Source organism: Pseudophryne corroboree, chromosome 3 (genome assembly GCF_028390025.1).
Source record: "Pseudophryne corroboree isolate aPseCor3 chromosome 3, aPseCor3.hap2, whole genome shotgun sequence".
In the NCBI taxonomy this organism is placed as follows: domain Eukaryota; kingdom Metazoa; phylum Chordata; class Amphibia; order Anura; family Myobatrachidae; genus Pseudophryne; species Pseudophryne corroboree.
The window spans coordinates 468,375,930-468,393,034 of record NC_086446.1 but is presented as its reverse complement, the minus strand read 5'-3'; the positions used below and the strand labels follow the sequence as shown (position 1 = coordinate 468,393,034).

General features: G+C 47.6%; 1 protein-coding gene across 1 annotated transcript in view; it reads left to right on the top strand.

The window, feature by feature from the left end:
• The first annotated feature begins 16,177 nt into the window (after nucleotides 1–16,177).
• The window catches only part of LOC135056038 (cytohesin-1), a 71,876-nt gene continuing 70,948 nt past the window's right edge, over nucleotides 16,178–17,105 (top strand). Inside the window, exon 1 of the mRNA XM_063960760.1 lies at nucleotides 16,178–16,383. Coding sequence (XP_063816830.1) covers nucleotides 16,365–16,383 — 19 coding nt within the window. The 5' untranslated portion in view covers nucleotides 16,178–16,364. The remainder of the gene's footprint in view (nucleotides 16,384–17,105) is intronic.

The window sequence follows — 17,105 nt, the reverse complement described above, 5'->3', positions numbered from 1 at the left end:
CTGCCCAGATGACCGAAGATGGAAGTATGGGAGTAACAGGACTGTTATTGTGAACCGGAAGAAAGCTGCGTGACAGGGCATCAGCCTTAGTATTCTTGGAACCAGGCCTGAAAGTGATTATAAATTTGAAACGAGTAAAAAATAAAGCCCAACGTGCCTGCCGGGCATTAAGCCGTTTAGCCGATTCGATGTATTGCAGGTTTTTATGGTCAGTCAATACTGAAATAGTATGTTTTGCTCCCTCCAGCCAATGCCTCCACTCCTCGAAAGCCCACTTTACCGCCAGTAGCTCCCGATTACCAACGTCATAGTTGGATTCAGCGGAGGAGAATTTCCTGGACATAAAGGCACAAGGATGTAACTCCAGAGACTCCGGATCCTTTTGAGAAAGGATAGCCCCCACTCCAACCTCCGAGGCATCAACCTCCACAACAAAGGGCAATTCCGGATTGGGATGTCTGAGGACTGGAGCCGAGACAAAGGCTTGTTTCAAGGCCCGGAAGGACAACTCAGCTTCACGCGACCAGTTGGTAGGATCCGCTCCTTTCTTTGTCAGAGCTACAATGGGAGCAACCAGGTCAGAAAAAGAATGAATGAACCTCCTATAATAATTCACAAACCCTAAAAAGCGCTGAATTGCTTTTAAATTGGTGGGTTGCGCCCAACTAAGGATGGCCTGGAGCTTCTTTGGTTAAATGGAAAATCCCCGAGGGGAAATAATGTACCCTAAAAAAGATACTTCCGTGACATGAAACTCACACTTCTCCAGCTTGGCATAGAAATGATTCTCACGTAACTTTTGAAGAACCAAACGCACCTGGGTAACATGTTGTTCCATTGATTCAGAATAAATCAGGATGTCGTCTAAGTAAACGACCACGAATTTCCCTAGGAAGTCACGGAGCACATCGTTAATGAGGTCTTGAAAAACTGCTGGAGCATTAGACAAGCCGAACGGCATCACCAGGTACTCGTAGTGACCCGACTGAGTACTGAAGGCCGTTTTCCACTCATCTCCAGATTTAATTCGGATGAGGTTGTACGCTCCTCTAAGGTCAATTTTAGAAAAAATAACAGCAGAACGTAACTGATCAAAGAGTACAGAAATCAACGGCAAAGGATAGGTGTTTTTAACTGAGATCTTATTCAGGGCTCTAAAATCAATGCAAGGTCTAAGCGAGCCATCCTTTTTCTCCACAAAGAAGAAACCTGCACTTAAAGGAGATTTTGATGGTCTAATAAATCCTTTCTCAAGGCTCTCCTTTACATAATCATTCATAGCCGCAGTTTCTGGCCCGGATAATGCATATAATCTTCCCTTTGGCAATGCGGCACCAGGAATTAACTCAATAGCACAATCATAAGGCCGATGGGGAGGCAGAATGTCCGCATTGCCTTTGGAGAAAACATCAGCAAACTCCTGGTATTCCACCGGAATGGGTTCTGGAATGATAGCTGCTACTCTGACTGGAAACGTGATACATTCCTTATCACAAAAAGTACCCCATTGTGAAATCTCCCCCGACCGCCAATCAATGGTGGGATTATGAAAGGCCAGCCAAGGGTGACCCAGAACAACTGGAACTGCTGGGCAATGTGTAAGAAAGAACTCGATTTTCTCGGAATGTAGAGCTCCTACTGTAAGTAGTACAGGGGGTGTATGGAGAGAAATAATCCCATTAGACAGCGGACTCCCATCTAAGCCATGCATGGTGACACACCTACCCAAAGGTAACCGAGGAATGCCTAAGGCCTTAGCCCAAGTTAAATCCATAAAGTTTCCTGCAGCTCCACTGTCAACAAAAGCCGACACCGAAGAACTGAGGCTGCCAAAGGAAACTTTAACTGGGACTAAAAGGGAGTTATTCGAGGAGATAAGCTGCAGACCTAGGTGAACCCCCTCACAATTCACCTGGTCAAAGCGTTTCCCGACTTGTTCGGACAATTACGAGCAAAATGTCCCTTACCCCCACAGTACAGACAAAGACCAGAATTTTGCCTTCTGGCTCTTTCTTCAGGAGACAGCCGGGAGAGACCCATCTGCATGGGCTCCTCTACGTCTTCAGGAATGGAATATACACACGGAGTTGACCTTACAGGTACTCCTTTTTCAGCCCTCCGCTCTCTGAGACGACGATCAATCTTAATAGAAAGCTCCATGAGTTTATCGAGAGTCTCAGGAGCGGGGTACTGAAGGAGACTGTCTTTTATAGACTCTGATAAGCCGAGGCGAAACTGACTGCGCAGGGCTGGGTCATTCCAGCCACAGTCGTTCGACCAACGGCGAAACTCCGTACAATAAACCTCCGCAGGATTTCTACCCTGTCTGAGAGCGCGCAACTGACTTTCAGCGGACGCCTCTCTATCAGGGTCATCATACAAGAGCCCTAAAGACTCAAAAAAAGCGTCAACTGACAACAATGCCGGATCCTCTGCTCTTAAACCAAATGCCCAGGTCTGAGGATCCCCCTGGAGCAAAGAAATGATAATCCCGACCCGCTGAGATTCAGTACCCGAGGAAGTCGGTCTTAAACGAAAATAAAGTTTACAGGATTCTTTAAAATTAAAAAACTATTTTCTATCACCAGAAAAACGGTCAGGCAAATGCATCTTTGGTTCAGGGACTACCCTTGGGGAAGCTCGCAAAAGATCTTCCTGCGACTTCACCCGAAGAGAAAGATCCTGAACCATCTGAGTAAGTTCTTGAATCTGGCTGACTAAGAGCTGACCAGGATTTGGCCCTAAACCTGTTGGATTCATGAGGCCGATAAACTCTCACAAAACTGAATGAGAAAAAATTAAACCCCGTTTAATTTTAAGTTTTGGTTTGGCCGGTAATAATGTTATGATTCCAGCACTCTGGTCAGAGGAGATCTTATGGCAAGGACCGGAGCACTAGAACGGAATACTGGGGAAGGGAGCAGGACAGGAAAATAGCCCCTGGCGCCCTAACTCTGTTGTCTCACCCGTGTTGTCAGAAATCCCCTGCGAGACTATGGTTTCTTGAGCCCTTGGCAGCCGCGTTTGAAGGGCGGATTATGTCTGCCCAACTTCGATGCCCCCCGGTCTTAATGAGAGACAAAGGGAAACCCGAGACAGGGTGATAACAAGAGGCCCTCTAACTAAACAACCAGGCCAGGGGCTAAGCAAACTCAAAACTATAATATGTGCGGAGAAACCGCCAAGGAAAAGGACAACCAAAATATCCACTTGTCCAATTCTCCTACCCGGCACCGCCGAGTACCAGAGAGGACTTGTGGAAGCGGAACCCTCCGCAAATGCTCCAAACACAAAATATAAAAGGTAAAGCGGCTGAGCCGCAACACACGGCAGAGCCGCAACTCACGAACACCACTGGATATAAAACGGTGATCAGTCAGGACTCCAGGGACGAGATGGTAACTCCCGAGTACAGGACTTCTGAGGACTGGAATGACCGGATACAGCAGGACTGGAAACAGACTCTCAGCAAACAAAGGCAGCATGCAGGAAGCTATTACCGGCGTCTGTGAGAAGCCCTGGGAGTGTACTTAACAGGGAGTCCTCCAATCAGCTGTTTAGAGGCTGATTGGACTAAATGCCGTGCAGCTGCCTTGCTGCACGGCCAGAGAACAGGTGAACGCATTAAATCCTAAAACCCAGCAACGGGGAACGCGGTCCGCCAGTGGCGTCCCCGTTGCTAGGGTCCGTGCGGCTTCAGCGCGCCCGGCGTCTAGCATTGCTAGGGAGCCGGCGGCTGTACGTGCACGGCGTCCCTAGTTGCTAGGCGCCGGGTCGCGTGGACAAGCGGACCCCGGCGCCTAACACCCGGAAGTCTTAGTCCCGGGAGAAGTTTCGATAATTATCGACTTAGAGAGGGAGGCCGACGGCTCGGTCCCAGAGAGGGAGGCAGACGGCTCGGTCCCAGAGAGGGAGGCCGACGGCTCGGTCCCAGAGAAGGAGGCCGACGGCCTGGTCCCAGTGAGGGAGGCCAACGGCCCGGTCCCAGTAAAAGAATCCGAGGTGCTGGCCCCAGCGGGGTTCCCGAAGGCCACTGCCCAAGTGGGGTTCCCGGAGGCAACTGCCCCAGCGGGGTTCCCAGAGGCCACTGCCCCAGCGGGGTTCCTGGAGGCCACTGCCCCGGGTGGGGTTCAGAAAGTCACTGCCCCGGGTGGGGTTCAGAAAGTCACTGCCCCGGGTGGGGTTCAGAAAGTCACTGCCCCGGGTGGGGTTCAGAAAGTCACTGCCCCGGGTGGGGTTCAGAAAGTTACTACCCCGGGTGGGGTTCAGAAAGTCACTACCCCAGGTGGGGTTCCGAGGGCCACTGCCCCAGGTGGGGTTCCGAGGGTCACTGCCCCAGGTGGGGTTCAGAAAGTCACTGCCCCAGGTGGGGTTCAGAAAGTCTTAGCCTCGAGTAAGGTCAATAGTGACCAGGTCCTAGCAAAGCACTCTAATCAGTCAGATGGGAAGGAAGCAGATCCTGACTCTGTTGATATCTCAACATCTATAATCTTTGATGGGGACTTAGTCCAATTTCTGGCGCTTTACAAACACTATTACACCATTTTGTTGTTTAGACCATTTCTGGGCATCACTTCAGAGAACCTTGTGCTCTATCTGATATATTCCTTTAGAGGAGAGCCTTTTGAGTGGGCAACCAGCCTAATGAAAGCTGAAGATCCCATTCTTCAGGATCCCCCGGCATTCAGTGATGCAGTTATTAAGAGATATGGTTCCAAAGAAATTGGTTCAGGTTCCTCTAGGTCACCCGTCTTATCTGCTGAGAGTTCACCGTATTCTGTAAATTCGGCACAAGAGTCTCAGCCCGTTGTTTTGACTGCAGGATGTGCTTTTCTCTCTTCTACTAATAGTAGTACTTTGCCTGAAAGTTCAGCTCCCAAGGTTAAGAAACCAATCTCTGATTTGAACCCAGCCTTGCTGGGAGGTACCATCAGTTCAGACAATGTTTGGGGAATTACCTTGGTCAGACCTCAAGAACTTTGTAAAAATAATAAGAAGAAGAAAAAGAAATGATTATTGACTCTTGCCTTGTTAAAAAAATAAAAATAAAAAAATAAAGATTTTTCTTTCTTTCCTTGTCTTGTGTCCAGTGGCCACCATCAGGAGGGGGGGGGGGGGGCACCGTTACAAGCTGTTGTCACAGCTTGTTTCTGTTAGACCAGTGTGTCAGGTTTTTTTTTGTATCCCTTGTTTTGGAAACTCTGAATTTTGGGGTCATTTGACCCCTCCTCAAGGGGGGGGTAATGTTATGAGCCACGTCTGTGGCTCATTCCTGTTTTGCATTTTTGGTTATGTATTTTATGTTATACTTCTGTCTCTGTTCCCCGTGGGTGTCATGGGGTGTTCGGAGCCCACCCTTAAAGAGAGGGTACTGTTATGAACCACAGGTAGTGGTTCATTCCTATTTTATGTTTATAAGTAGTCTTGCAGGCCAGGATTTCCCGTTGCTCTGGTTTAAGAAGATTCTTGTTTGCTGCCAGTGGTGAGTCTGTGTGATTGCAGCTTGTTCCCATGTGTTCAGCCTCACCTGTCTGTTGATTGCACCTCTCAGTTGTGCAACAGGGCAGCTGCACGACATGATTAATTAAGACTCTCTGTTATATGCTGGCTCAGTGCAATTCACAGACGCTGGTGATATTTCCAGATTTCCAGGTTTCCTGAGTTCCAGAGTTCTTGAGTTCTGAGCTAGCCTCTGCCAGTTCCTGAGCTCCTGTCTAGCAGTATCTGCCTAGCTGCTTTGAGTGTCGGTTCCTGAGTGTCGGTTCCTGTGTCGATTCCAGTGTCTGATCCTGTGTCCTGCCGTGAAGCGTTCCTGTCCAGGAGTCCTGTGGCTTTGTCTGTGCCTGGGCGAGTGTCTGGCTTCTTGGTGTCCACCGGTCTGTCGTTTGGGATTCTGCCTGTCCTCCAGTTCTGAGAGTCTGTGTCAGCTACATTGGGGGTTCCTGTCCGTTTGCCAGTATTTGTACCGGTTCCGTGAGTAGCGGCTTTGCCGCGTTCGTCGGCCCAGGCCGCAGTATTCTTTGGTTATGATTTGTTTCTGGTGTTTTGCAGAGGGTTCTGCTTGTGCTGTCACCGCTGGTACACAACGGTATTGTGTCGGCGAGTGGACAGCATTTCCTTTGTTGTTCTTTTCCTTTGGCGGCGTGCCGCACATATATTTAGGTTTAGGGTAGTTAGTAGCCCCTAGCCTTCTGTTTGTTTTAGCTAGAGGTCCCCTTGCTATTATCCTGTCTCGGTTCACGCCTTGTCTCAATCTAAGACCTGGGGGCATCGGAGTTGGGCAGACCTAATCCGCCCTTCAAACGCGGCTGCCGTGGGCCCAAGAAACCATAGTCACTCAGGCGTGAACGGACCACACGGGTGAAACAACGGAGGTAGGGTGCTAGGAGCTATTTCCACATCACACCTCGTTTCAGCGTCACGTTCTGGTGCTCAGGACTCACTACGCAACATCTCCCTTGTTCTGAGCACCAGGAACCTAACACCTGCAAATATATGAATTATAATAAAATTATAATCTCAATTAATAAAACAAGTCACACTACCAAATACCTCATTACAATTTTAGATTTAATGTATTCGCTAAATTATCAGAGATGTGTCATTCAGCTGGGAATTCCATCATGAGCTGCAATCAAAAAATATGGTCACTGCTTTCATTATGGCTAATGACCAATTACAGAAGCATACCCCTCAACTTTCCGTTTGCCGCGCGTGCAACCCGATAAAAGGGGTGTGGCCTCGGTAGTGTAGGCATGGCCTTGCAGCACTGACCTGTGGTGCGGCATTTTGGGGGCGTGCACAGCACTCCCAGAGCAGCTAGGCAGCCCATTGCTCACCTCCCAACACTGAATAGATGCCGTGCGCATGTGCAGAGCAGAGCAGCAGGTGACCAAAGCCACCCCAACTGCCTCCCCCCCTCCCTGCCCACGGGACACTGTTGCACATGGGAGGGATAGCGGGATTCAGGACAGTTGGAAGGTATGCAGAAGCCTCACTACATATAGGAGGCTATTCAGAGGTGGACGCTGTTTTGCTAATAACGCAAACACATGTGCATCGTACAGTGTTAGACTTGTGTGTGGGAGGTCACAATGCAACCGCATCTCAGAAGGAAGCGATCGCAAAGTGATTAACAGGCATTAGACGATCTGGGACAGCTTTACAGCATTGAGGGGGGGAGTGGTGTGGGAAACGCAGGTGTGTCATGGCTGTTTTGGGGCAGCTGGATGACGTTGCCTGCGTTTCCTGCGATATGCAGAAGTCGCCCTCTATTTAGACGTTTTTGCAATGCGATCACAATTGAGCTAGGCAGCTCCCAGCATGCAATTTTATCGGTAGCAGTTTTTGCTATTTTAGCAAACACTACTATCAACTCTGAATAACCCCCATTGACCCAGCTTTTATTTTGTCGTGTTTGTAGCAGTGCATTATACAGGCATTACCTGTTTCTTCCCTGTAGGCCCAGTCCGGTGTATGCAGCCTTGTTGTCACCCGCACAATAATTTGGGGATCCTGTTAAGAGAAGTATAGAAGATCACACAATTTTGAGATGCGTACTATTATATCATTGCTCCAAGTAATACCAGCCCTGACTGTGTCATATACAGTAGAACCTTTGGATAAATGGCCTAACTGTTTTTTGTGGTAACTGACTGGAAATGGCACACTTCATGCTAATGATGAGATTACAGAAACTAGTACATAAAAGTGAAAATGGACAGTTCTGCATGTGTGTTACTCATGCATTCTATGCAGATTGTGTGTTACTACTATGGGGGATATTTATCAAACATTGTTTGTAGGTATTTATTCCCTGAAAGTATCTATGAGGGACCACACCACCATTTCGATTACAGAAGCAGTCCCCCTAAAAATTTCTATGGGGGCTTTCCAACTATGGAGGCTGCTTCAATGGAGAATTTGCCGAGCTTGGTCTTGGTGGTAAATATAGCCTACACTCCGTTATCACTCCCTGACACACTTTGTTCTCGCATGCGCAGCCGTCAGACCCGGAAACGGAAAGTGATTACTTAGCGGAGCCTCTATTGGAGCCCCTGCATCAACTTGCCTACCTGACCCTCTCCATGAGGGAGAAAATGCTCTGTTCCTGGACTTTCCTGGTAATGGATGATTGCCATCACCTGTGGTGAAACACCTTTCTTATCAATTACCTAGCTCACCACAGGTGATGGCAATCATACATTACCAGGAAAGTCCAGGAACAGAGCATTTTCTCCCTCATGGAGCGAGTCAGGTAGGCAAGTATGCCCTGCATGTGTATTTTGATAAGTGCTGACAGTACATAATTTATTTCCGCAATAAGCACTGATAAGAAATTATGATTATTGGGACTAAAACATGACAATAAATTAGTCCCTATCAGTGATGTGCAGTCAGGATAGGCAGAGCCTCACCTATCATACTCCAGAGTTTTGACTATAAAAATTATTAGAATAATGCAAAGAACATATTTATAACTTATATAAATATTTTCTTTGCATTATTCCAATAATTTTAAAGACAAATCTCACCAAATTTGCAGTGCTCGCAGGACTGCAGAGAGAGAGAGAGAGAGAGAGAGGAGAGGTGAGGCAGCGACCACTTCTGCCTCTGCTCTGATAGTCAGAATGTGCCTGGAGCATATAATAATAATACTGGAAAGTACCCAGTGAGGCAGCTATCACATCTGCGTTACTCATACTTTCCTACTCTTCCGGAAGCTGCGGGAGGCTCCCGTTTTTTGGGGTTAGCCCCCCGCACCACCGGAAGAGTGGGCAGGTCTCCCACATCCTGCTTGCACCTTAGTGATGCGAGCAGGATGGAGAGATAATCTCCCATTTTCGCGGGTCTATCGGGTGGGGAAGGGGTTAAAATGATGCCAATTGCGTCATTTTAGCTCCGCCCCTTCCCGCGGACCAGCGAATTGCGGCAGTTGCCGATGTGGGCGGGGCTTGGTGATGTCACCATCCGGCCCCCGCCCCCCGAAGACTACTACAGCGTCTCCTCTCCGGGATTCTCCCGGAGAGGAGACTTACAATGTAGGCAAGTATGGCGTTACTGGGTGTGGCATGCCTTGAGCCAATGCTACCCTGTTGGCTTGGAGTGTCTGTTAGGAGTGATGGTAAGGGCCAGTGCGATTGAACTGCAGCAGGATGAGCAGCAGCAGCATGGGTAGATACAGGGCCACAGGGCCTAATTCATACCTGATCGCAACAGCAAACTTTTCTCTAATGGGCAAAACCATGTGCACTGCAGGGGAGGCAGATATAACATGTGCAGAGAGAGTTAGATTTAGATGGGGTGTGTTCAAACTGAAATCTAAATTGCAGTGTAAAAATAAAGCAGCCAGTATTTACCCCGCACAGAAACAATAAAACCCACCCAAATCTAACTCTCTCTGCGCATGTTATATCTGCCCCACCTGCAGTGCACATGGTTTTGCCCATTAGAGAAAGATTTTGGTTTTGCGATCAGGTCTGAATTAGGCCCACAGTTCTTTATTATTTGTTATAATGAAGAGCAACCCCCTTCTCCACTGTATATCAAGGAGTCCTGATTGCCTGTCAAAATAAATAAGTTTTAGGAGAAGGCGCAAAGCTAGAACTTTGTGGGCCCCATTGCGATATTTTGAAGGGGCCCCTGTACCGATGTTTATAGAGAAATAACTGTCCACAGCAGTTGTTCATTTTGTGCCCCATAATAGTGCCCTGGCATTGGCGTTTCTATAATGGGTGCAGTGTGTGCGAGGCACACGGGCCCCCAGGTCCAGGGGTGCCCACCCCGCACACACTGCACCCATTTGCTTAATACTTACCTCTCTGAAGTCCCCCGTCGAAGCCATCCCTTTTTTAGCAGCGCAATAGAGTTTGAACACTAGAGGGAACAAACTCTATTGCGCCTGCTGAAAACCCCAGAAAGATGGCATGGCTGCCATTTTTCCGGAGTTTTGCGCATGCGCAGTAGCAAAATCTTCGGGAAAATGGCCGCCGTGCCGTGTTCCCGGAGGTTTGCGCATGCGCAATAGAGTCTGGTCTCAGACTGTATTGCAGCTGCGGAGAAGGATGGCACCGCCGGGGGACCCATCAGAGGTAAGTATTAAATGCTGTGCCTCGGTCAGAGAGGAGGGGGCCCCTGAAGCAGAAGTCTGCACACGGGCCTCCTCCACTCTTAAAACGCCCCTGTGCCCTGGTTTATTTTCTGATCCATAGCAGTGCCCTAGTTATTGTTCTGCCCCACAGTAGGTTATTTTATGAACCATAGTAGTTCCCATTTTGCCACACAGTACCCTTAATTCACATTATGACATACAGGAGAGGATGTACTAAGCATCACATTTGCGATGCGAAACATCCCACCACTTATTGAGTACATACTAGCATTACTAACCAGAAACTAGAAATGCGATTAAAATGTCCCAATAAGAGCTGTTCTTTGCGATAGAGGGACTTCTGGGTTTAGGACAGAGTGCCACGCACCACCGAGGGGGATGCAGGGCTGGCAACAGAAATGTTGGGGTCCGGGTCACTTATGTCTCTGCCCCCGATGCCCAAAAAAATCCACCTCTCCTGAACTTGAACCCAGGAAAGATACTTCTAAGAATAGGTAAGCTAGGTTTGTTGCGCTGCAGAAAGACACCATGGCCCTCATTCCGAGTTGTTCGCTCGGTATTTTTCATCGCATCGCAGTGAAAATCCGCTTAGTACGCATGCGCAATGTTCGCACTGCGACTGCGCCAAGTAACTTTACTATGAAGAAAGTATTTTTACTCACGGCTTTTTCTTCGCTCCGGCGATCGTAATGTGATTGACAGGAAATGGGTGTTACTGGGCGGATACACGGCGTTTCAGGGGCGTGTGGCTGAAAACGCTACCGTTTCCGGAAAAAACGCAGGAGTGGCCGGGGAAACGGTGGGAGTGCCTGGGCGAACGCTGGGTGTGTTTGTGACGTCAACCAGGAACGACAAGCACTGAAATGATCGCACAGGCAGAGTAAGTCTGGAGCTACTCTGAAACTGCTAACTCGTTTGTAATCGCAATATTGCGCGTACGTCGGTCGCAATTTTAAGAAGCTAAGATTCACTCCCAGTAGGCGGCGGCTTAGCGTGTGTAACTCTGCTACATTCGCCTTGCGAGCGAACAACTCGGAATGAGGGCCCATAGTTGAGTTTGACTAGTCAGACTAGGTAGGTGATATGTAGCACCAGGGGAAGTCTAGGCAGTGGTTGCTGTAGGAGTGCTGTTCCATCTCGCCCCAACAGGTATGTACGATAGATAAGTAGCCTACTGGACCTTGGGGAGTATTTCTTCACTGTAAAATGGATTATACTATCTGACGCAGAGGTTTATGTGTGTGACAGATAAGTATTCCCTTCTAACCCACCTTACAGTTTTGCATTTTAGTGCTGTTACAGAGGTTTATGCCGGGAGGCTGTACAGGCTGCAGTGTGCATATCCAAAATGTTCAAAAGATGCTCTGGGCTGCACTGCAGCAGGGATACTGGCAACAGGATGCTGTATCAGACACCATTCTAGCCAGTTGCAGGGACTGTGGGGTGGCATCTGTAGTTACAGATCTGATGCAATTTATCACATTGCAGTTGTTATCATTTTACTTTTTATTTTTTTTACTCATTGCTGAGATGGGCTCTTATCAGAGTGATAAAAATAGCCCTGAAATCACATTCCAAATTGCTGTGATATATGATGATAAGAATGTTAGTTTTCGGGGTTGCACCACAGTTCTTATAAGGAAGTCCCATTCAGCATCTCTCATACTGTACCGTTATGCTGGGTACAGGCTCTAATGGTGGGATATATTAACATACATTGGTGCCCATCGCAGAGATACTAATCGCATATGTACTAACATATGCGATTAGCATTGCAATGCGATGACAGAGGCCCCCTGCGATACCTGTGAAAAGGTTGGCAGGGTGTCTCTGTGGGAGGTGATGTGTGCAGTGAGTCCCTGGGCTCTTCCTCCTCCCTGCAGCCGGAAGGAGACATGGCTGGCATGCGTGTGAGGAGGAGGTTGGGGGATCGTGGAGCCGCACCACAAGGCTGACCAGACGCAGATAAGGGGGGGCGGTAGGAGCGGTAAGAAGCCCATAGGCTTCTATAGGGTATCGCCATACCCTCAGCATCGATACACAGGTGGCTAGGGTTTCAAACTGTGGTAAAACCCCCGAAAATGGGTGTTTTACAGCATTTGTCCTTTAGTACATCCCACCTTTAGAGTGCTAAACTGCCTTTCTCTCCCTGTGACTCACCATTGCTTATCCTACAGTGTACAGTGAGATGACCTACTCTAACTCCTTGTCCTACCTAACCTGTGTTTAGTGCCTTGTGTTTCTTATAAGATGCCTCAACTTTTATTGTACTATACCAGTGGTTCCCAAACTGTGTGCCGTGTCTCCCTGGGGTGCCTCAGGACACTTGCAGGGGTGCCTTGGATTGGTGGTCGAGGACCAATTTAAATTATTTATGGTCAAAGTAATAGGCAAAACCAGTGCTGGTGGCTGTCACTCATAAACTATGTGGACAAACAGAAGCAATTCCTGTCCCAAACCACACAATTGAACCCAAGGATGACGTATAAACACAATTTACTTCATTTAATATTTATTCTAAATCTCTCAATAAAAAACTTTAGGCCTAGGGGTGCCGTGAAAAAATTCTGATACTCTAGGGCGCCGTGATTCAAAATAGTTTGGCAACCACTGGACAATACTAATGATAAGTCTAGTTACTATGTAGCTTATATTCCAGGGACATGCAGTGAGGTAAATGGCTCAGGAGGCAATGGCTGGTACCAGAGCCAGAGCTAAGGATGATGGCATTATACATAGGTGAGGCAGTATATATAGTACTGCTGGAAATTTGCTGAGTTTTGATAAGAGATGTGCAGAAAAGATGGGCTGCCATAGACTTTTTACTCTAGAGTTTCGACTATAAAAATGATTAGAATAATACAAAGAAGACATTTCTAATATACTTTATGCAGTCAAAACTCTGACCCAGATGTTAATATGATAAGAAAGGCTCTGCTTCTCCTGCCTCACCCCACCACACGTCACTGTTATATTCCCTGTATGTCTCTGCAAACACTTTGTGGCACCTTAAAAATAAAAGATAATAATACAGACAGTGGCGGATTTCCCACTAGGCACATGCCTAGGGGCACCAGCTGCTGCAGACGGCAAAGCAGGCTGCCTGTGTCACGTCTGGCTGAAGGTAAGGCTCTGACGATTGGGAGACAGTTGGAGAAGTAGAGGATACAATGGGAAGAAATCGAGGAGGCCTGATGTAGTTCCTTCTCATATACATCGGTGACTAATAGAGGCCAAAAGGAGGATCCTCCGCTAAGACTGGATTGCAAATAGGGTGCTGCAGTTGAAGAGTTCAAACAACTTCAGACAAAGATAATTGAAGGAAGAGTTCTTGATGACTGTAGCTAATAAACTCAGAAGAAGGAACACTTATGGACTGAAGAATAAATACATGACAATCGTGGCCGAAGAGCTCAGAAGAATCAAGACTTGAGAACCGAAGATGAGTGCTTAACAATTGTGGCTGAAGAATGAAGACTTGTGAACTGAAGAATGAATACTCGGCAGTCGTGGCTGAAGAGCACTGAAGATCGAAGACTTGAATACTGAAGAATGAGTGCTTAACAATCGTGGCTGAAGAACACTGAAGAATGAAGGCTTGTGAACTGAAGAATGAATACTCGCCAGACATGGCTGAAGGGCACTAAAGACAACCTGGCAATCCTTCTACGGCCACGGGACACCATACGATAGGCAGGTTGCTCCAGACATCGGGACTGAAGTAGCAACCGGCGAGTGTATGGCAGGAGGCTGTGGGGTGACTTGAGAAGCAGGGCCGGAGGCCCCCGGAGCACGGAGTATAACCACAAGAGAACCCTGAGGGGAGCACAGAGCTGTAGCACCTGCAGCGTTTGAATCAAGGCAGACCCTTTTTACAAGAGGAAGCTGCCCAGGATTGGCTTAACGCTTACATGGAACCCCACCACTGGTTTACTGAAAATTTTGCTTCCAACATGGCAGCTCCCAGCACAGCAGACACACAATGGTGCGCTCCTTTTAACTGCCCAATCCCCATCTCCGGCACTCCAAAGCCTGCACCAGGCACCACCGCCAGACCTGTCACACCTCACCTCAGCATGCAAACGGTCCTCTGCCGCCACAGCACCGCAAGCACCCGAACGGGCAGACCCTGGGCCCTGATGCCGGAGGTAATACCCCGGTTACTGACAGCCTGTCTCCACTACGCTCGCCACTCTTTGGGCTATTATATTCCCCCACGGGTGGTGCTGTGGACCACCACCCTGTGGGAATACTGGGCGGCGGTTGGGATTTCGACCTCCGGCATTTTGTCTGTTGTCGGGATTCCGGCATCGGTATTTCGAACACCGGGTTCCCAACTGTCGGGAAATTAACTGCGACCCACTGTGTGACATAATGTGTAATGGCACCCCTACAATGTGACATAATGTGGACTAGGGCACTAATATGGTTCGCAACATAAACTAGGACACTGGCATGGGGTATAGCATCAACTAGGGCACAACTATAATTCAGAAAATGAACTAGGACACTATTATAGGGCATAAAATCAACTTGAGCACTACTATTATACATAGGTGGTCATTCCGAGTTGATCGCTTACTAGCAGTTTTTAGCAGTCGTGCAAACGCTATGCTGCCGCCTGCTGGGAGTGTATTTTAGCTTAGCAGAAGTGCGAACGAAAGGATCGCAGAGCGGCTACAATTTTTTTTTGTGCAGTTTCTGAGTAGCTCAAAACCTACTCAGCGCTTGCGATCACTTCAGACTATTCAGTTCCTGTTTTGACGTCACAAACATGCCCTGCGTTCGCCCAGCCACGCCTCCGTTTTTTCTGGCATGCCTGCGTTTTTCCGCACACTCCCTGAAAACGGTCAGTTGCCACCCAGAAACACCCACTTCATTTCAATCACTCTGCGGTCAGCAGTGCGACTGAAAAGCTTCGCTAGACCTTGTGTGAAACTACATCAGCTGTTGTAATAGTACGTCGTGTGTGCGCACTGCGCAACATACGCATGCGCAGTAGTGCCGTTTGTTTTGCCTCATCGCTGCACAGCGAGCTAATGCAGCTAGCGATCAACTCAGAATGACCCCCATAAAGTGAACTAGGGCACCATAATGGGGCATAAAATGAACACCTGCTGTTGACAGGTGTCTCTCAAGATGAATTGGGACAGGGGCCACTTCAAAATCTTGCTATGTGGCCCACAAAGTTCTGGCTAAAGATGGGTACACACTGGAGCGATGTTAGCACGATATGCTGTTTCATATTGACATATCGCCTACATCGATCAGTGTGTACAGGTGATGTGCATACGATCGTTAGCGATATCGCTAGGTTTAATGTGCTGCACATCAAACCTAATGATATCGCTAGCATCCATGATTGTTCCATCCTTCATTAACATCGTGACAGTGTGTACAGGCAATCCCCACTGATGGGCATTCATTCTGGGCCTTCATTCTGATGCTGGAATGAATGCCCGTCGCTCCAGTGTGTACCCCGCTTAATATATTTTCTAAAGCGAGTGAGTAGGGACAACTTGGAAACTTACATAAATGGGTACATTCGTGTTACACTATGATCAATGCTGTTCTATATTCTCGCCCAATTTCCTACAACAGAACGTCTGCAAACGTACAGGAAGGATGTCTACAACCACAGTGTGGGTGCAGCTTAGTTACTGTATGTCTGACGTCTATAGCCGCAAGAAACCTACAACAACCTCTCACAGCCCATTATCCACAGTCCATTATCAATATAATACAGATAACATGCATTGCTTGTGTCTGCAGTGCAGTCAATTCTGCAAGTGAATTGACTTTATGACCTCAGTGTTACTGTATTTAATTGTGTGGAATCCTGCAGTATACCAATCTGATGTATGTGTGCCTGCTGTGTATGATTAAAGGGTACTGTACTCCTATATAGAGTGCACCACAATTATTTTGCTGACACACTGATTGGATGTGAGATCTTAGCTCAGGTGTTGCACTCTCTCTTCCTCCTCCTCCCCCATCTGAGTGCGTAGGTAGGTAGTGCGAGGGTTAAGGCTATGGCTCAGAGCTGAGTGTGTCAGGCAGGCAGCAGGGACAGGGTGTGACAGTGTTACGCTTCCCCCTCAGGGTGACGTGTGCACCTATCCTCCGCCCACTCTCTGTGTTGGGACTTGCAGCAGCTGTCAGTACAGAAAGTCTCAGGCGGCACTTTGTTGGGGTGCTGAGATACTATCAGGAGTTCCACAGCCCCTAGGACCCCTGTTACCCGTCCAGGAGCATGGTGCTGATTACTGATGGTAAGTTTAGGAAGGTTTGTGTATCCCCTTGTATAGTTAAAGGGTAAGTTTCATACCTATATAAACCAGCTGGCTAGCAGCATATGATGTATGATTATGTGTTTAAAGCGTTAACCAAGGGGAGAGATTGTATCATAACATACAATACACATTTTATTTTGGTATCATTTGGGGGTTTTATGTAAATGTTCCTGGTGTTTTATCTGCTATGAGTGGAAATCTGTGTGGTGAGAATGCTGTATTGGTCTTGAGTATTATAGATCATTTGATCCTTACAATAGCATGTGGCAGTTTGGGACTTAGGAGCAATTGCCCAGCCCAGGGTGGTTCATTTGTCAGGCAAAACCGGTTATTGGGGGCATGCCTGTTACACCCCTGATTTCCAAGTTCGTCATCCACTCAGTGTAAATAGAGCTGAATGTAATTAGTAGAAATAGGATTGGTATTTATCATTTTATGTAAATTCTATCTTTTCTGTAGTTTTGCAGTATTGCAGTACACAGTAAGGCAATTACTTTTTTTTTTTATTCTGCAATTCTAAGTGTCTTTTCTAGGGAATTAATTTCCTGACATTTAATCACTCTAAAATCTCGTTATATTAGATCAAAGTAGTATTTCCAAATTCCTACATCAAATTGTCTTAAAAAGTGTCATCCCAATATAGTCAATGGAGGCAGCTAAGGGTCTGTTTATTAATGTTATCCTGGTAGTTGGGGTACTTA